Source organism: Pagrus major, chromosome 12 (genome assembly GCF_040436345.1).
Source record: "Pagrus major chromosome 12, Pma_NU_1.0".
NCBI lineage: Eukaryota > Metazoa > Chordata > Actinopteri > Spariformes > Sparidae > Pagrus > Pagrus major.
This window is the reverse complement of record NC_133226.1, coordinates 16,451,937-16,472,412: the sequence shown is the minus strand read 5'-3', so window position 1 is coordinate 16,472,412 and position 20,476 is coordinate 16,451,937. Positions and strand designations below refer to the sequence as shown.

At 42.5% G+C, this 20,476-nt stretch overlaps 1 protein-coding gene across 4 annotated transcripts in view; it reads right to left on the bottom strand.

Annotated features, from left to right (window-relative positions):
• Window positions 1-837: 837 nt before the first annotated feature.
• abl1 (c-abl oncogene 1, non-receptor tyrosine kinase) overlaps window positions 838-20,476 on the bottom strand; it is a 34,114-nt gene continuing 14,475 nt past the window's right edge. Inside the window, exons 1-11 of one of the 4 annotated variants that reach the window (XM_073477699.1) lie at window positions 17,762-18,325; window positions 10,967-11,131; window positions 9,478-9,773; window positions 5,564-5,836; window positions 5,238-5,322; window positions 4,850-5,027; window positions 4,058-4,242; window positions 3,803-3,955; window positions 3,620-3,709; window positions 3,382-3,510; window positions 838-2,901 (exon numbers count right to left, since the gene is read on the bottom strand). In XM_073477699.1, coding sequence (XP_073333800.1) covers window positions 1,220-2,901; window positions 3,382-3,510; window positions 3,620-3,709; window positions 3,803-3,955; window positions 4,058-4,242; window positions 4,850-5,027; window positions 5,238-5,322; window positions 5,564-5,836; window positions 9,478-9,773; window positions 10,967-11,131; window positions 17,762-17,846 — 3,321 coding nt within the window. In that variant the 5' untranslated portion in view covers window positions 17,847-18,325 and the 3' untranslated portion in view covers window positions 838-1,219. Of the gene's footprint in view, window positions 2,902-3,381; window positions 3,511-3,619; window positions 3,710-3,802; window positions 3,956-4,057; window positions 4,243-4,849; window positions 5,028-5,237; window positions 5,323-5,563; window positions 5,855-9,477; window positions 9,774-10,966; window positions 11,132-17,761; window positions 18,326-20,476 lie in introns of those variants that run through there. The other 3 variants (XM_073477698.1, XM_073477697.1, XM_073477696.1) reach the window with 3 other exon arrangements.

Here is a 20,476-nt window from a genome sequence, read left to right as displayed (position 1 = left end):
TTTTTTCTGCTGGGGTGGAAAGATCTCTGAAACAGCATTTAGACCATGTGACATAAACCCTCCATCAAGACCAATTCTTTCAGGCAAATGGTCAGAGAAACACTGTTTCAGTCTGTGATCCCTCTTTACAGATAAAACAGCATGCTGCTGCTGCAAGGCCGAGCTGCTACTGATGGCTTTTGTGACTGGCATGTATAGAATCAAACTTGTATTTAAAAAAAATAAAAAATAAAAAGGTCCAGTCTAAGGACAACATTAATGACAGTCAGATCCGCTGAGTTGCAGATCGTGCACCCTGGTCCCTCTCCAGTTTAGACTGGAGACTAAGGTTTTTTGGTATGGCAATCAAACATTGTAAATCCAATAAACAAATCAACACAGCCATTTCTGCGACAGCTCTGCTAATAGTGTTTAAGGCACTATTTGTTACCCAAGTGTGCAGTGAAGCAAGAAGGTGAAGGCCAGAGGCTCATTCTGCCTCGTTTGCTTGCTCCCATTATTATCTTATGGCACATGGTTGCAAATACTGCGAAAACAAAGCATTCATACAGAACAAACACTGACACATTTTCATCACTCAGTCAGCACACAACCAATCACTGATGACACGTTGCAAAGTATCGGAAAAATGGGGTGTGTTGGACAGAGGCGTCAGGTCACAAACATGGTGATTCCAGACGCTCCCTAATGCTTACAGGTGAACACTGCACATGAAAATCAGTCATTTAAATGTTAGAAGGCAATCCTAGAACAAGATGAGGTTAGCCATTTTGTTTTTGCTCATTGTCATCGGCACTAACAGTGATGGAAATATCACAGGCCTTTTTTTTTTTTTCACTGGTGTCATCGATAAAGGGTAAAACACAACTAGAATATGTAAGACATGATCATTTCAAAAATGATTGGTGAAAAGTCATGTTGATAAAGAATTGGCCCAGAGCCTCTTGTTAAGGCCACAAGACTGTTCATTCATGGTTAAGGCTTTCAAATATTGCAAACTCTGCCTGAAGACATCTACAGAGAGGTTCCTTTGATTCCATCCTCAATAACCACAGGCTTAAGTGTTTCAGAGAGTCTGTAGTGTGAACTCTGCTGCTGCTCTTTACCCTCAGATCCAACATGAGCTCAGGATGAACCACAGTTCATGCTCAGAATAAAGGTTAGTGTAAGATACAGTTCATTAAAGTTTTATATCTTTGTAGTTTCAGATTTTATGGCGCTACCTCTGAACAATGTCACTGATCTCTTTGACAGAGGACAGCAGCTTGCTGAAGTCCTGCTGTGCGTTGGCGCCCCCTGTGGCAGTGGGGCAGATTTGCAGCTCGCGCAGGCTGCTCTCGAGCTTGTTGATGGCCTCGCGGAAGGCAAACTTGTTCCTCATCTGCTGTATGGAGTCGACGTAGCTCATGCAGTACTTGGACAGGTTCTTGCCGGCCTCCAGCACGGCGCTGTGGCTACCCGTCTGCTCAGAGTTGCGGCAAATGGCGGCGCGGAGCAGCTCCGTGCCTTCCAGCACCATCTCGCGTGTCACGGCTGAGTTGGGGGTGCGCTCGGATGCTTGGCGGGGTGCCGTCTTGCGGAGGGAGCGTCGCGTGTTCACTAAGGGGATGAAAGCGGTGGGCGAGCTCTGGTCGCCGGGGGAGGAGAGGGAGGAGGAGAAGCCTCCTAGGCTCTGGCTGGAGAGGGAGGTGGTTACTGAAGTGGAGGAGGTGGAGGTCTTTAACGGTTGAGGTTTGGAGGTGGAGCCCAGGGGCAGCTTCTTGGAGCCCTCACTGATGGGTGAGCGGGCTTGGTCATTTGCAGTGGTTGAGTGGTGGGGCTCTGAGACGGAGGGGAGGCCCTTAGCTTTGATGTCTGAGTTGGAGGATGAGGGGGAGGGGAGTTCTTGAGTAGGGCTGCGGGAAATCTTTTTGGTATTGGTGGGTGGTGGAGGCGGGGCTGGCTTGGGTTTCTGTAACTTTCCTCGTTCCCTGACAGATAAAGAGTCCACAGTGTGCTTGTGTCTGCGGGCCCGGCACTCATCTCCAGCTGCCCCTAAAGCAGGGAACACGTTGGGCTTGAGGAGCTCAGCGTGGAGGGCGCTGGTCTTGGAGTTCTCAAGCCCCGGTATCCCTGGTCTCCTGACCACCTTAGGTGTTAATGCCTGGGGACTGGAACCAGGACTGGGATCAGTGTCTTTGCCTAAGAAGGCAGAGGAAACATCTGATGAGGCGTTCAGACGTGGTGGGGGAGTTAGGGTGCCCATTCGTGGGGCGTTCTCCCCTTTTTGCTCACTGGTTCTCTTGCGAGGCAGAGCTGGCTTTCCCCCAAAGGTGCCTGAGTCAAAGTGCCGCTGGCCGAGGTCTCTTGGCAGTGTGACAGACTTCCATTCAGTGCCATCTGAGGTGGTGGGCATGCTAGAGGACCAGAGGAAACGCTTTGAGTTAGACATGGACTCCTCCTCACTGGGCGGTGTTGTAGCTGCTTTTCCTCCAGGACCAGGCACTGCAGGACCTCCCTTCTTCCTGGGAAACAAAGGTCCTGGGTAGGTAGGAGCTCCATTGGTGATCCCCCCTGCCCCATTATTGTTAATACTCAGGAACTTTGCATTATCAAGGCCATGTGTGACATCATTAATGGCCAAAGATGCACCATTGTTGAAGCTGTCACTGTCCCGAGGATCTGGAGTCACGCCCCTCCTGTCAGGGTGGACATCCATCTCCCTGAAAGATGAGCTGCGTTTGGGTGGAGCTGGTGCATTCTTTTTCTTTTTCTTGATGAGACTGAGAAAGCCACTGCCACGTGTCTTGTCCTTGTCTTTGGGTAGCAAGCGGTCATCCTCGTTCAGGTTACTGTCCAGGAGGGGGCGCTCTTTCCTGGGGAGCATGGGTGACGACACAGCTGCCTCTAGGTCCACTGGGTCTGAGGAAGAGCCAAAAAGAAACAAGAAAATATCAGTGATGAAGAAGAATAAAAACTTTTCTTTAATTGTCAAACTACAATTACAAAATACTTTGACAGACTAGAAAACTTGAAAGCAGACCGAGTTGGCAGGTGTTTCCAGAGCTAAATGAGTAAACTCAACCTGCCTTAGCTCTTGGCTCTGTGGTTACAGCCACATATCTCAGACAGCACTTGATCTGACTGGGTGTTAAAAGCTCAGACTGCCTTAAGTCAAAGGGAAACTAAAAGGAAATAAGTGATAAGACAGCATCAAGATGAAAGCACCATCTGGATGAACTGAAAAAGTTTCATTTTAACATCTTGACTGGCTTTTAGTTCAAAGAATAAGTAATTACAGTCCATTTTATCATTTTTTTCAAATAACAGTGGTGATGGACTACTTTACAACATGTTGTAGCTACAAGTGCAGGATGTGCAGTGGGTGTGAGCGCGTCTCACCTGGACTGTCTCCATCCCGGTTGTCTGTGTTTTTGCGGAGAATTCTGGTTTTGGTAGGCAGCTCTGGAGCCTGCTGGATGGAGCCTAATGTCGCCTTCTTCCCTTTCTTGCCCAGCTCCTTTTCCACTTCTAAAAACACAAATACAAATCATGATTTAACAAGCAATCAAACACAACTTTACAAATCTTTTCTGCCACAAGTGAATGATGCATGGATGTAAAAGAAAGCAGCACTGACCGTCAGAGATGCTGGACTCCTGGAACATGGTCTCGAAGGCTTGGTGTGTTTCAGCAAAAGATGGACGTTCTAAAGGGTTCCACCTCCAACCTGACGAAGATAAAGAAATAGTAATTAAAAAAGTATTCCAATGGCATAGACTGCATGTAATCATATTCTGTGAAGATGACTTTTGCTACTCACAGGCTGTCATGAGCTCATAGACCTTCTCGGGGCAGCCCTCTGGGCGGTCCATGCGGTAGTCTTTCTCCAGCAGCTCGTACACCTGCGACAGGTCAATGCCGGGGTAGGGGGACATGCCGTAGGTGGCGATCTCCCACAGCAGAACGCCAAATGCTGGCGATGTAGGCACAAGGAAGTTAATTGTGTGACTCTGATGACAATCAACAGAAACAGAAAATAGCTTCTAAAGCAGGAACATCAGGAATACAAACTTACCCCAGACATCAGACTTAATAGAGAACTTGTTGTAGGCCAGACTCTCCGGGGCGGTCCATTTGATGGGGAACTTGGCCCCAGCATGAGCTGTGTAGGTGTCTCCAGTCATTAGCCTGCTGAGGCCGAAGTCTGCAACCTTTACAAGGTGGTTCTCCCCGACCAGACAGTTGCGTGCAGCTAGGTCCCTGCAGGAGACAATACAGAGAACTGATGAACAGGAGGATGTGGTGAAATCCTGACTTTCTATGAACAGAAAAAGACAAACTACTCCAAAAAACATGTACGAGCTGACATGAACACAGCCATTAGTAAGAAAAAAGAACAGGGAAAAAGAAAGCAAGGAAAAAATATCAGTAGTGTCTTTACAACATCCACTGTAGTGTAGGATTTCTACAGATGTTTTGTGTGGAGCAGAGTCACAAGCCGCGTCTTGTCAGGTTTAAAAATTAAAACACACTTTGGCAAATACGAAAGACATAAATCATCTCATCTCTTCTAAAGGACCTTGTGAAACGTGCCAGAACAAACTTGCTATGTTACAACATCAACTTGTCTGTGATACAAGTCCAACAGATGGGAGAGTGAGAGGAGAGCAGCTCAGGAATGAGAAGGAAAGAGAAAATGTAATTTAAGGTCAAAGGCGTTTTTTCTTCTCTCGTATTCTTGCAGCTCTGACTGAGATTACACTACTGAAGACAGGTAACCAAGTTGCCTGACAAACCTTTAACTATGTAAACCGAAATCAATTCACTGAACGATACCTTTGAAAAAGTGTAAGATCTTTACACCCACCTGTGAATAAAGTTTTTTTTCTCCAGGTACTCCATGGCAGAGGAGATCTGTGTGGCCATGTGGAGCAGCACGACGGCATTGACCTCCTCTCTGTTGCACTCCCTCAGGTAGTCTAGTAGGTTACCATGGGTCATGAACTCTGTGATAATGTAGAACGGTGGCTCCCGTGTGCACACACCTGTCAAGGAAACAAGTTAGCAAAACATCAGTATTCAATGAACGATTTGGGTTTGTGCGCAAAAAATCTGCATGCAAAGTCTTGAACATATACTGCTGCGCTTGATGATGAATTATTTAACTTGCAAACACGAGTACATCTGCAAAAGAATGGTTAAAAGTTCATCTGAGAGTAAAGAAATCCCCTCAATAGTTCTTGTTCTTAACATACCTAATAGTTGTACCAAGTTGGGGTGCTTGATTTCTTTCATGACAGCAGCCTCCTTCAGAAATTCCTCCACCTCCATTGTATCCTCCTGCACAGAGTGATTGGCAGAAAGTGAGTAAAATCATAGGCTGGTTGCAGTTACATCCCTATAACACCAGATGGCAGCTTTATTCAGCCAAACAAAAGATTTATAGCCGTCAGACAGTAGGTGTCAAAATGTTTCCACTGGACTAGATGGATACTGACATACGTCCTTAGTATGAGCATAGAAGCAGTAGGCATGCAGAAATAAATTCAATCTTTTCTCACACAAGCCATTTTCTTCTTACCTTTAGTGTCTTGACAGCCACAGTGAGGTTGTACTTCTTCCAAACCCCCTCGTACACCTCCCCGTACTGGCCCCCTCCCAGCTTATGCTTCATGGTGATGTCAGTGCGCTCCATCTCCCACTTGTCGTAGTTGGGAGAAACTCCGTAGATGGTGGGCTTGTTGCGCTTCGGCGCCGGGTAGTGCAGCGTGGTGATGAGGCCGTCTGCCACCGTGGAATGGTGGTGCACCAGCTCCGCCAGTGTGTTGAAACGGCTTTCTGACGAGACGTACAGCTGGAAGAAAAATAGTTTCTACATTTGAGTAGATGCACATGAGAGGTCAGGTCAGATCAGGATATTGACATAATTTATAACACAGGGTTCTGACACCTTCTTTAACATCCAATTAAAGGACTTTGTAAGAACTCGCCAGGCCCAATTTCCTCAAATGATCCCACATGGCATAGTTTCAGACACATATCAAAGTTAATTACTGGAACAGCACTGAGAATTTTTATAATAACAACTAGCAGGCAGCAGAAGCTTACAGACAACAAAAGAGAGAGGTCGAATGTATTAATGTTTACTGCAATTTTCTGCCATAACTGAGAGGTGTTCACACAGACAGCGAAAGCTAGGCTTAGTTTTTATCGCCGTGTTGGTGTTGCTCCAAGAACATCAAGATAAATGAGTCCAGGATCGTCATTCTGACTTACGAAAGAGCGACCGAGTTTGAAGGAGGCTGTCATGGCTGAATGGGTGAGTACAGGACGTTTCCCCATTTGGAACATACTGTTATACTGTTCATTTTTTATTTTTACACAAAGTTTGCTTAGTATTTTTTCTGTTTTTATTCAGTGTTCTGTTGCAGTTTGGTTCGGTTCAGTCATCAAAAATACTTTGTAAAGTTTAGGCATCAAACACACTTGATTAGGTTTAAGCAAACGAAAAAATTGGTTAGGTTTAGGCAACAGAAATACTTGGTTAGGTTTGGGCAAAGGGTGGTCTGGGTTAAAATAGACCATTTTGCAACATTTCATAAAAAGGATAACAATATTTTGGTCTTTCCCCAAGTCACAAAGCTATGACATTACAAAAACTCTACTGGTCAGGTCAGTTGCAGTGAGCAAAATTACTTAAAATGTCACAAGAACAACAACAAGAAAGTGATATATGTCTGTTTTCAAAAACTTTCAAGGTATTGAGTCTTTTTTCCCCCTCAAGTCCAAAACCTTTAAGGATATCAAGTACCTGTGGGAACCCTGTTAACTGTGCTAACATTAATTCCTTTGCTACACCAAATATCATACATAATTCTGATTTCTGGATTAATACAAGAAAAAATATTTTCAATGATAAGACAAGTTTACAGCATTGTCATGATGAATTTTAAATTTTGCACTTAAGCAGCTCAAAGGACTGTCAACACAGCTGTTAGTGTTACCAAATGTTTTCATTACATGATGACTGCTTGTGTTAAAATGTATTAAACTGAAGTGCTTACACATCCTTCCTGGAAACAATAACCGATATCAGACAAGAAATAACTGGCAAAGGGCCATTAATACAGCATGAAATTATCAAGTAAGTCTTGACAAAACAACACTAAAACATTTCCCTCATAAAGAACGGTCTTAACCCATTCTAAACTCACAAGGCATTAGTCAGAAAAGCTGGTGGTGGAGGGAAGGATATTGGTCAGGCCTCAGTGGACACAGTCTTTTCCATTGTCCAAGTCTTACATAACCTCAAAAATGATTTGCTCTACAATGTGCACTGTGCGTTGCTTTAGTTGTGAACAGGCTCTTTGAGCGAGCTGAAGGCATGTGGAGGAAAAGAAAAAAAAGAACAACCTTGACTGCAGTCAAAATGACCTTTGAAATCTAAAGAGGATTTAATGGTCAGTTGGCCGCTATGCTGGTTTAAACCATGACCATTTACTAAAACAAGAAAAAAAAAGTTTACCGACATAAGAACTTAGTTATTCAAAGCAGTGTTAATCACAGAGTCAGTGTGAAACAAAGCTGAAGCTCAGGGGAGTGCTGAGGTAATCTCAAATTATGGGAGAAGTCTATCATACCAGACTCTTGAGTTGTAGCTTAGTGGGAGGATGGAAAACAATCTGAGATGGGGAACCGTGTGTGTGTGTGTGTGTGTGTGTGTGTGTGTGTGTGTGTGTGTGTGTGTGTGTGTTCGTCCATTTGTTTCGTGTGTGTGTGTGCATACTTGGCTGCATCTGTCTGTGCTAATGCATGTCTTAGCATGGGCGTCAGTGTCTGGCCGGCCTCAAGTCTGCTGGCCATTACGAGCAGCACAGCGGTGGTTAGAGGCATTCTTGTCATAGCTAGTGCTCCTCGAGCTAGTTCACCTCGCTGCATAGCAGACAGGAGGGTGACACAGTCGAAGTGGCAGCCACGTCTTAATTGACACAGCATTTCGGGGGAATCCCACACAAGAAATTGAGCTGTACACACAGTGAAATATGGCCTGTACTTAGCTATCATGACCACCAGGATGGGGTAGCCTGCACCTTATTTAAAAGCTCTTACTATAACTGTGTGCTCCAGATACCCTTGCTTCTTTGCTCAACCTATTGCCGCGTTTTCACCGCAGGGACGAGGAGCCTTTGGAGGACACTTTGCATATCCACCGAAGAGACCAGGCTCTAAATTAAATTCTGGTGACATCATTTTACCCCCTTAAAAGTCCTGCTGGTGGGTAGTACTTTCCAAAAGTCCTGGAACTTTGAAGGTGGGGCTTCAGTGCTTAACATTTCTGATTAGCCATTGTTGTTTTTGTATAACAATAGTCGCGCGCAAAAATGATGTATAAAAGCAGTCGTTGCTCTTCATGTGTCAGTGGACTAATTTGCCTGATTTTCGCAAGTCTTTAGCCCACAGCTGAAAGGCAGACAACAGGCTCAAGGACTTTTAGTTCTTTAAAAAGTAGTTCCTCAGTCTAAAAGTGCTGGGTACTTTGGGTGGAAAGCGGCAAGAGTCTTAAGTTCTGCAGTTATGTTTTTAATGAATACACTATACAAAACCCTTATTATGTTTTTAAGTATTTTAGAAACCCTAAAATAATAAAAGTTTCACTAAGTATCTGTAAGGTCTTTAAATGATGGAAACGTGTACCCTGAACACCTTTGAGAGAGGACAAGGCAATGATCTGTTCTCCCAGATATCTTTGCGAGTGTGTGATACAAATATGTCTTCCCATTTCTCAAAGCGCTGCAGTGGATGAAAAACAATCCCCTTGATTACTGCACCTGGCCATTATCTTTACTTTTAATCACTCATTACATTCCAGTGATACTGAACAATGTGTTAGATCCTGCCATGTGCTGTAACTAACGTCCTGCCTTTATGAAACAAATCCCAGCCACAGCAGACCATTCATTTCTATTATGGTGGCAAACTAGGACCTGCCCAACCCAACATGGAAATCTAATGTCTATGATCCACATATTCAACTTGGCATAGGCTTTTCAATCTGGAGGCCCTTAGAGACACAACCCTACCAATTCATCCAGGCTTGAGGCCGGGAATTGGGAATGCCCAAAAGCTGGAGAGCAACCCTGGGTTCAGAGTCTTGCCTAAGGACACTTCTACATGTGGACAGAAGGAGGTAAGGATCAATACTGCTAACACTATGATCAGTAGAGTTCAACCTCCTCAGCTACAGCCTTAAATAATAAACCACAAAAACACATCTAACAATCAGTTTTCACTGTCAGGTTCATTTAGAAGCCAGCATATGTGAAAGTAAGAGGAAGCTCAAGGCATTTGTGAGCATGTGTTGGTGTTACTTTGTCAAAAAGTCACCTGAATTTTTTTCTGTTGTTAGCATACAGTAATTAAATCTTTGTCATTAAGTAGACAGAAGATATTCTCGGTTTGTGTATGCAGTATGCGTTTGTGTTTCCCGATGCCCACCTTGCCGTCAGACGCAGTGTTAATCCTGTAATGGTAGACTCTCCCCTCGTACCGCAGAGAAATGGACCTCTGGCCGGGGCTGCTCTCACTCTCTCGGACCAGAAAGCTCCCGTTGATGCCTGAGCTGAGCAGGTACTCTGCCGCGTTGCGTGACACGGGTCCATGGTACCAGCTGTGCTTCTCCAGGCTATTGACAGGGGTGATGTAGTTTGACGGCACCCAACCCTGGCCATTCTTGGTCTGTGCCTCGCACCACTCGCCGTTGTGGTTGTAACCCAGCACACGCAGCTTCTCTCCTAGACAACATGAGAGATTAAATTTAAAATGTCATCCAGTGTCTCTTTAGCTGAAAACCTGTACTTTAATATTATTACTGCTCATTCCTGTTGGGACTGTTGTGAATCTTCCAAATTCTTTGAATTAAGAACAGGCAACCACGGTATGGACACTGGAGTTCGACTGAACTCGGCCTGTTTTAAGTCAGACATGCAGGAATTTACTGTATCTAATGTCATGTTTCCTCAGATCAGAAAGCAGCTTTTCTTTCCCCCAGTCATTTGTGACCCAGACTGAAAAAAAAAATTTCTTTCCTTTAGTTTAGACTTCAAATTACACACTGAAATCATAAAAGTGGCCTAACTTCAAATTTAAATAATTATATTATTTGGCAACATAGACCGAAACTAAGATGAACCTTTTTTGTGCAATGGCTCATATCATAACGAACTGGAAAGTTATGCTGTACAGGACATTTTCGTGTTTATTCCGGTGCATATGTTCCCCCCTTCCTTCCTCTGTTTGTCCGTGTGATCCATCTGTGGTATTGTTTTACAGTCGCTTCAGAGGAAGAAAACAACCCACGTGCGAGACCATCGTCAGGAAGTGAGAGTCAGACGGGGATGAAGACAGAGAAGGAAGGAGACGGGAAAGCAAATAAGCAGATTCCCCAAAATATTCATAACCTTACAGAGTATAAAACTTTCTCTGGAAGTGCACAGGGTTCCTAAACATTTTCCATTTTAATATTCTGTACTTTTCCAGACTTCTTGCTAGAATTTTCATCCCATATCTCACATCCGAGTAAAAATAGCTAGATGTTTATTACGTATATAAATAGTTTTAAAATCCAACCGTTATTGTGGCTGTTTAGTTCAGCTGTTCACACTTCTAAGCAGAAAGTTGGATGACGTTCCATTGTCAAACACCTCTGCCCAAACAGGAAGTCACATAATGGGTGCTACCCATACTCGTATTATTTTCCTTTAACATATTAAGGAAACACAAATATTTTTCCATATGCTCTTTTCTTTTTTCTATCCTTGTCCAGAACTGGAAAAATTAAGTTCCATATTTTTTCCATACAGCCTAGGAAACCACTTAGCATCAGCTCCAACATCCACCGATGGTGACATTTGTCAAAATGCAAAAAACAATTGGGATTGATTTCAAATTGATTCAATAAATCCCATTATTTTTCTCTTTTTCTTACCTTTGGTAATGCTGAGTGTGTTGTCACCACTGGCCACAAAGTCGTAGAGTGCGACAAACAGGTTGGGGTCATTCTCGCTGGGTCCAGCCAACAGGTTCTCTTTGGAGTTCCAGCGGGCCGCTTCTGTCAAACCCTGACTCTCGAAGTCTGGTCTCTGGAGAGCTTCTGAAACAAGAAAACAGAGAATCAGCTTATCAGAACGCATGAATTTAAATAAGATGTGAGGGAACACATCAAACAATGCTTCTCTGAGGGGAGATCTGTAGGCGTGTGTTTGGTATGCAGGGAAGCCGTTTTCCCATACAGCTCGACACATGTAGGATGATTCAACAACAATGTCAACTCTTGCCTCTCCACGTGTCACTTAAAATTCTTCTAAATGCCCTTCAACTGGGTCTTGCTTTAACGGCTGTGAGCCTGACGTAGGATGAGAGCAATAAACCTGATCATGTGACCTGCTGTGTACCTGCTGTCTTCATAACTTTTCATTTCCTGGATTATCCCTGCTTAGTTTTCATTTTCTTGAATACCTAGACAACTACCACACATCAGACCGTGAGAATGTGTCTCAGCATGAATCTTCTCTTTAGCTCTAAAATGGATGTGCTTGCACTTACAGGTAGCACCTTCAAACTGCTTTTAACTTACAGTTATGTTAATTACAGGCACTGTTTGAATTATAGCAATTGTAGAGCAGTAAAATGGATCGCTGAATTACAAAATGTGGAAAATGGAAAGAATGTGGTAAATAGAAGAAAATTGTGTTCGTGAGAGAAAAGTGAGGTGAAGTGAGGAGAGATCTTTTAACTGCAGTTTGGCCTAAACATGAGCTTGATTGTGTGGCTCACTCAGCTGTTGTCACACATGTTCAAGAGGCATCTTAATTTTCACCCCCCCAGCTCACGAACACCTACATCTTGCCAGCTGAGACAACAGGCTAGAGCTGTACTAGGTTTTTTGCCTTTCAATGAGAAATTTACAAAGAGTAGTAACATATGAGGAGGAATTATGTGAACATAGCAATAGCACATAGTGCAGAGTACCATTAGGAAACCAACCAAATCCCTATAAACTGATGAAACACTGAAACTTTATCTTCCAATTCTCCACAATCACAGTATGACTGGAAAAATAGTGGCTAGCTCTCACTATGTGACGAACTAAGTGGCCAAGCACAGCAACACAACCTTTTACAGAAATATAGATTGGTCCTTAGAAGTAATCTAAAGACTGAGTGGAGCTCTGGAGGTCATAGTAATTATGATATATACACTTTGAGGGAAAGTATCCCTTCTCCTCAAGGAGTCAGGTTGCTCTCGAGTCAGGTTGTTCCGTTACCAGTGTCAGACGTCTCGTAGACAAATCGACTTGTGAAACTTCAAGCACATCCATAACATAACATCCTTACAGGGTTAGTGGTTTATACAGCTGTTAAAATAGAGATTTTAACGAACTGGTATCAGATTGGTACTCACAAAGTTAGCTATTGCAAAAAAATGGTATTGGTGCATCTCTGCCTGTGTTTTTGTTGTGCTGTCCGACCTAGATTTTAGGTGTACACGATTAAAATTTCCAGAAAGTCTCTGATAACAGTGGAGACCACAGAGATGATTTTACTCACCAACTGAGAATGTGTTAAAATGCACATCTACAATATGCCATAAATTTTGTCATTCATAAAAATCAGTTGGTTAACAAAGATTTTAAAGCTGCTGTAAGGCATGTTGTTGTTTTAGCTAAATTCCTGTCCGTTTTTTCAGTTAGCAATCGCCTCCCTCCTCTCTACGTCACCACATGAACGTGCAGTGGTAATTGCCAGGCATGGCAGCAGGAGGATCCTGCTCTCTGCATGTTCCCCATGTACATTAATTATAGCAGCTTTTGCAAAGGTCTTTTGTTCAGGATAGCTCAGTAACATAAAGATACAGACTTTTGGCAACATGTCTGAAATGTTGGTCACAGTCGGATAAAAACATAAAACCATCTGTTGATAACAGTTTTAAATCAACGCATTATATTATCATGTCATAAGTACCGCAGGCAGGAAAATTGTGGCCAACATTTCCCAATCACACACAGACAAGAACGAACAGTACTCCATTGTATCATCTCTGACATTTCAAAACCATATATCGTTACGTTTTAATATTCTTATGTTTCTCATATGTTTTAGGCTCGTTAAACCGTCAAACAACTAGTCTCCTGATTATGTCTAAGACACATGTCATGGCTGTTGAAAGTGTAATATTTTAGAGATAAAAGCTTTTCATCGTATGCCGGAAAGCACTGGCGTGAAACCAAGTCCCCCAGCTGCATAATGTAGCAGATTACGACATGCTCACCACATTTATTGCATAATAGGATGTTATTTGAGAAAAATTCCACTGATCTGCAGTGTGTCTATGCAAAAAATAAGGAGTGAGATCATCCGATGCATCTTTTGCAGACATTATGCTTTTAGAATGAGCGCTAAAGACTGTCTGATCCGAAGGAGAATGGAGTGCAAAAACAGCCATAATCATTCAGAACGTGTGAACTGAAACACAACTGTGATTTTTTCACAATATAAGGATTATTACCTTGACTTGGGGTAAAAGACAATGTTCACTAAGTGATCAAGGCACAGCTGGATTTGGCTGATTGAGCAAGTAGCAAAGAGGATACTTTGATGGAACTAATGTCTCTGATGATTTAGACTGAAATACAGAGCTGCAAGCAAGTATGGATATACTCATTACAAGGCAAGGCAAGTTTATTATAGCACCTCTCAACAACAAGGTCATTCAAAGTGCTTAATATAAGACGGAAAGGCAGTAAGAAAAGACAGGAACAACCACAAGGCAGAAAAAAATACACATTTATAGGATTTAGAAAAAGGCAAGATAAAGTAAAAGGTAAAAATAACTGGGGGAAATGAAGACCTCTCGCAGACGATCTGAGTGGTTGGGATGGTTCTTAACGGAGCAGCAGATCAGAAATTACTTTTGGCCCACGACCATTCAGTGCTTCATAGACCAACAGAAGAATAGAAAGATGTCAGTAAGACATCTGTTTGCACTGGATAGAAATATTAAAACAAAATGGCAACTCCACCTCCTTTCTTATTCACTCCAGCCTCGCTCATAAAACCAAAGTTTTTTTGAAGGGATTGACTCATTCCTGCACTGTTGTCTCAGTCTAGCCAAGTTTCAAAACAATAACATGACATCTGAATTATGCATGATACTTAAATCATTCATTTAAATTTGCTTGTCAAAGACCTGAGGTTAAAAGCATTATTCGCCAATTAATTTTCCAATTAAAAGGGTTTTGCTTAGTTCATCATTTTACCACTCGTGATAACAGGAATAGGAATATGAGGTCCGGAAAAAGAGCCTGCTTCCAGGCATTGCCATTCAACCCCAAGTGTTTGTGTGATCATGTCCACGACAGATGATGGAGTTTGGAGTCAGGGTTGGAGAAAATACCACTTGCGAGTTCCTCAAAGGAAAAAGTAAACAACAAATAGGAAGCATACAAGACTAGAACTAGTACAGCCCTTAGGATGTAAACAGAACATATGTGGCCCGCAGCAAGTCACATTACATTGTTGTCAAGTTTGCAGGCATCAGTGGGTTTGAGAGGCCAAAAAAGGCTTTCACACAGTCTCTGGTGCCAAGTTAGGCTGGCCAGCCTGAGCACACGGAGACAATCAAAGCCAAATGTGGTGCTTCTTTTAGGTCACAAACCTGCTATTTTGTTTGAGAACATCCCAGATTTCATCTGGAGAGCATACTGCCACAGTCATATTCTCATATTTAGGTGGGTTCCAAGCCTAAAAGGAGACAGACCGGTTGCGTTTTGGAGCGACAAACAGAAGTGCTTCCCTCAGCCAGCGATATTGTGCAAATATTAGATATTATCAAATATCATGATGTGCAATATTTTCACAATATCAAATAACAAACAGCTGTTACGGCATCTTCAGGCTTTTATTTTGAACAGAAAATACATGCGGAGCTGTCGTGGCAGCAGAGGCAACATGCGCAATACTGAGGAGGTTACTACAGGTTAATTGGCCTGATGTAGCGGCATGCACACAGTGCTTTAACATACAGACATTGAGGACTGTTTCTTAGAAGAATGTTGATGAAGGTTCTCAGTCATCCAGGTCATGGTCATTCATGGTCATGGTCAAGTGCTATATCGTAGTAACTGAAGAAGCCTCTTGGATGAGAAGTGAAACATCTTCAAGAAACTGAAACAAGTCCAGTTGCCTACCATATAGCACTTTTCTTAGAAGAATGTCAGCTCACTAAATTGGCAATATTTCGGGTTTAAAGCGCGAATAAATGGTGACCCAAATGAATGAGCATGCCTGTTGTCGTTTCTGTAAGCAGTTGCTAATAGGGCAATGCCACAAATTTGCAGTCTCACCTCAGAGTCCATCACCCAGCGCAGTTAGCTCGGCAGCTTATACTAGTAAAGGGCCAAGCAATGAAAAACACTTGAAGAAAAGAAAGAGGCAAAGAGAACTGCCTTGAACAACTGATAGGAGTCATGGAAGTGTGGTGATGTAGAGAGGAGAGAGGGGATTGCTAACTGCAGACCACACAGGAAGTTAGCTAAAAAGACACTTACAGGAACTTGAACTAAAATACTCATGTTCGATTTGGTCATATTCGGTTCACAGTTAAGATTTCTTGGCATGATATGGTAACATCTATGTATTGACATACTTTACATACTGCCAGTGTAGTAGTATTTCTTTTAATTATAAAAAGGTACACTACACTTTCAAGCATAAAACAATCCAGAGCAAAACCAATCAACACCTCTCTGACTAGTATTTGCATTGATATTGTGCTGGATTATTTTGTAGGAGTGCTGAGGATATTGTGTCCAAACTTCAGGGTTCTTGAATAACTGGCAAAAAATAGCAGTAGTAGTAGTATAAAGATTTCCATTTCAGTTTATCCATTGGGTTTCAAGTGAGTCAAGAGTTCAAACAAGATAGAAAAGACCGCCACTAAGCAAGATCCAGACCTCAGCACAAGCAGGACATACCATATGTCCAGAGTTTGGCCCGGTCATAAAGTGTGTGGGCAGCGCTTTTGAGCAGCCCATGCCACACATGTCCACTTTACGGCCCCAAATACCACAGCTCTTTGTGAGAGGGTGACGGCACACTGACACATGGACGATGACAACACATGCTCAAAGAGGGAAGAAAATGAAAGACAAGAAAAAGGAAACTCATGAGGTGACTGAGAAAGAAAACAGGAAAAAATGAAGGCCCATTATCATAGTGCAGTTCTCCAGAGTCATGCAGTGGGAGAAACTGCAGCATGTTCTGGCTACATCACTGAGATGACACTCAAAATGATTAAATATGTGTGGAACCTTGAATTCATAGCGATGACTGCACTGCTATGAGCAATAGGAATTCATCCAGAGTCACACACTGACGCAAGACAGACATTTTTCAAAAACCAGACTGCTTATAAAAAACATGTCTGGTTCCACTTGGTCCTGGTGATCAAGTTGAAGAGAGCACTGCTAGTTTGGATTTCAGTCATCTTAAAGCTGATTTACACCTTGGACTAAAGGAAAATGCAACCAAGAGAAACCAGCAGTAGTCAGGGTCCAAAACCATGTAGTGTAGGCGCTGGTCCCAAACCACATACTTCTGAGGGCCAACATATTTATCTTGAATCCCCTGTCATCACCTGAGTGGGAGGTGAAGGAGAACAAAGGGGAACGGATTCAGATCATACATTTGATATGGCTCTACCCGCTGTGGGAGACGTTATGTTAATGAGAGGATGTTCAGACCAGAGCCCAATGGAGGAGAGTAACTACAAGGCGTCATAAAATATTCAAAATGCATTTTCCTCTGCTACATTTTAATAATGTCAAATAGCTTCCCATTGGAACAAAACATAAATAATGCTTCCATCTCTAATGGAAGTTTAATTCGAGGTGGAACATCTCAGCATGAGGTCTGATGTGCCTTGTACCATATGGTCTGGAAATGAGAGACTCTTTATCACTGTCATCCACTTCAGTGGGGAGCGTACCAGGACTATTAACTCTATTAAATCATTTGGTTACGCAATGTTTGGCACTCATTAGTTTTCCTTGAGTCTTCAATTTCCAATCAGATACTTTGTTGATCATGTAGAAGCTTGATGTGCCCTGGATTTCTTACATCCTTACATCATTTTCTTACACGGGCTAATCAATTACCCTCTTTAACTGTGACCTGAACGGTTTAATAAGAAGTGTTTGAAAGGGAATTAGTGCTAGTGTGCATAGTACAAAGAGTATGTGAAATATACAGATCTAAATTATCTTCTAATTTCATTATGGAAGCAATGAATAACATCCCAGTACTGAAACATAGCAGAGAATTTAAAGGGAGAGCGCAGACTGAGATTAGATCCCCTCTCCTCATAAACAAGAGTTAAGTGGGACACGACCAGGAGTCAGATTTCCTTGTATTCTCTTCGCCGTCTCTTTTTCCACTTCTTTCCTCCTCAGCTAGCCAGTGTGTCTGGCCTCCCTCACCCTCCCCTGTGCTTACTCTTTACTCTCCCCTCCCCATTCTTCTGTTTCCTCAGCAGAGAAATCATTGCTGAGCCTTTACACGGTGATACATCATCTTTTATACTTCTCCCCGTGTCTCCAAAGCCCCTGATTTCTTTCCTTTCTGACATCTCTGCTTTAATTATTTTTTATATTTATCCAAAGTAAACTTTAAAGTCATGGCCCAAGATGAAAGACGACACTTCAGCCATCACAAAATCGTCTTACCTTCCAAGTAACAGCTGGAGGAGGACGAAAGGCCTTTCTTAGATTTACACCCCACCAATTTCAGGCATATCTCCAACATTTTCATTTGCTTTCCTTCCCTTCCCGCTGGAAAATGTTGTCGCTGGTTCAAATGAGACGTCCCACGAACGTTTCCCCTCTACATGTGTCCAACAGGAGAAAAATTCAAACACAAGACAAAAATTCAAAAACTGCACCAAGCCGATATGTGTCCTAAAAATACTGGTGTCTTCTCTGTTCTTTCAGTTGTGAAAATCCTCTTTCTCTTCAGTACTTTCCGAAACAGAAAAGGCAGAGTCTGGTGTCCGGCAAAGTCTATCAACTTTCTCTTGTGAGCGGCTCCATGTTTTTTTCCCCCTCTTTTGCTTTTGGTTTGCTCCGCTTCTGATAGATACAAAAAAACTATCCAAAAGCACACGTTTGGTCCAAACACTTTGTAGATCCGTAGATGTGTCAGTTGAGTGGGCAGTAGGGCAGTCTGAGCGGTGCCATTACTCTCTCCTGTCCCCTGTGTGAGTGTGTATCTGAGGCAGAGGGACTACTCGTGCTCCAGCTGCCAACAAAGGGCCTCTTTCAGGCTCTGCCTGCTGCACTCAGTGACATCAGCTGAGCCCTCCCACCTCCAGCAGCAAACACACAATGAGAGGGAGAGACTGCCACCACACTCACATACACTCACCAAGAAGAATACCAAACACCATCACCCAAAATGTATGCCAAAAAATGAGACAAAAACTGCAGAGGTCTCATTTAAAATGTTGAAGTTTGGATCCAGCATAGACCGTAAATAGTTCTTCTTCCCTTCTGTTGAAGTCATGAGATGATTACAAGAAGCTCCTCCTCCAACGTTTTAACCCCCCTTCCCCCTTCTCCCTGTCTTTCTGCCTCTCTCTCTTCATCTGAACTATGCTTTTCCCCCTCTCCATTCTGAAATGTTTACAGGTTGAGGAATCACTTCTGGAAACAGGACTGGGTTGTTAAACACAAAGCTAAAAGTCTCAATCAAGAGGAGCTAACAGGGTGGGGAGCATAACCTTAAGCAGTCGAATCAAAATAAGAACATTTATCTTTTGATCTTTAGAGAAACATGTGTGACTGTGTGATTTTAAGACAGCAGAAGTGGTCGTATGTGGAAGGAACGGACGATCCTTGGCAGAAGCGAAGATGTCTTGCAACACAACTCTCTTTTATCTCTTTTCTGTTTTTTCTCAGCTGTCTCAAAGTTAGTGATAAACAAACCATTCAGATGTTTAGTCCTAGTCCTCAACTAATTCTTCTGGAAGTAAGTCTGTTGAAAAGGTTGAAGAAGTCCTTTTCTCTTTTTTCCCCCAATCTCTCTGCAATCCAAAACAATACTGCATTTACGAAAATGCTTTTACGAGTATTGACTCATGTTTTTATTGTCAGAGACGTTACTGAAGTCATTAATTATTTCTGAGATATACTCTCTATTTTATTGCAGGATGTTATTTGGTCCACTCAAGTAATATGAGCTAATGCGACTGTCGATCGTCATTAAACTGAGGAACCACAAAGAGCACAGGAGCAACTCTAATTTACTGACAACCGGGAAAATATTTTTCCATTTAAAAGACAAACATCAGTTCCGAGATAAGGGCCCAGTGAAGCGGGTGATTACATACTGGTGGGAAGCCGGCTTGATGACACCATAGCACATATCACGAGTGCCAAACCAGTTAGCTGGCTGACCCGGTCACTGGAATTTCCAATCATGGTGCAAAAGCACAGACTAAAAATATGACCGATACAGAAAATTATACATGGTACAATGTCTTTAACAGCTCTTATTTTTGTGCTTCGAAAGAAAGGGAGAGCAGTGACATTTGAATATTTATCCATGTCTGTATTTGACTAACTTTATGTCAACCAGAAGGCCTAGTTTGCAACACAAACAAATAAGTGAAAATCTTCTAATATTTTGTCCACTTGATTGATATCAATTAGGGTGGACTAAATATTACACACACCTCTCAGCACAATGCAATACAATTCAACAGGATCACATTATTCAGCCTCCAAACTGGTCATTAAGTTTAATCAACACCTTTCTTAAATTGTTTCACAAAAATGGAACATTAACAAACAAGTAGTGACACCAACTCCTCAAATCTATGTATATCTGAAGGTTAGACCTTCACTGAACTGGATTTTAAGTATCCTGAGTATTGCCAGATACATTGACTGATCCACTTGGCAAGTAATACAAGGAGAGGAGAAGAGAATAATAAACAGATGCTTCTGAAGAAAACCCTGATTCATGTGTAATATATAAGACTATGAGGAATATGGGGAGAAATAGGAAAAAAGAAGAAATCCAAAGATAAGGTCATGTCTGTCTGAGCAATGACATAGTCCTTTTAGACATTGTGTGATGTAAGCCATTATTGCCTACATTTATGAGTAAGTTTGCTAATGGCTGGACATAAATATAATGTGTATTATTATGCTGGCTTCACAGGACACAGAACACAAGATTTATTTATGTAGGAACGGGGCTGGGGATTGGGAGAGAACCCCAAATTCTTTCTTGAAACCTCTTCATACAAACTTTAGGTGAGCTGCTTCAACTCTGGTTAATTTTTTTGCAGTTATGGGTTATCGAGAAAGACTAACGAACCAAGTTATGGCTGAAACGTGAAGTTGTAACCTCTGTATTTGTACGCTTTCTCTCTCTGT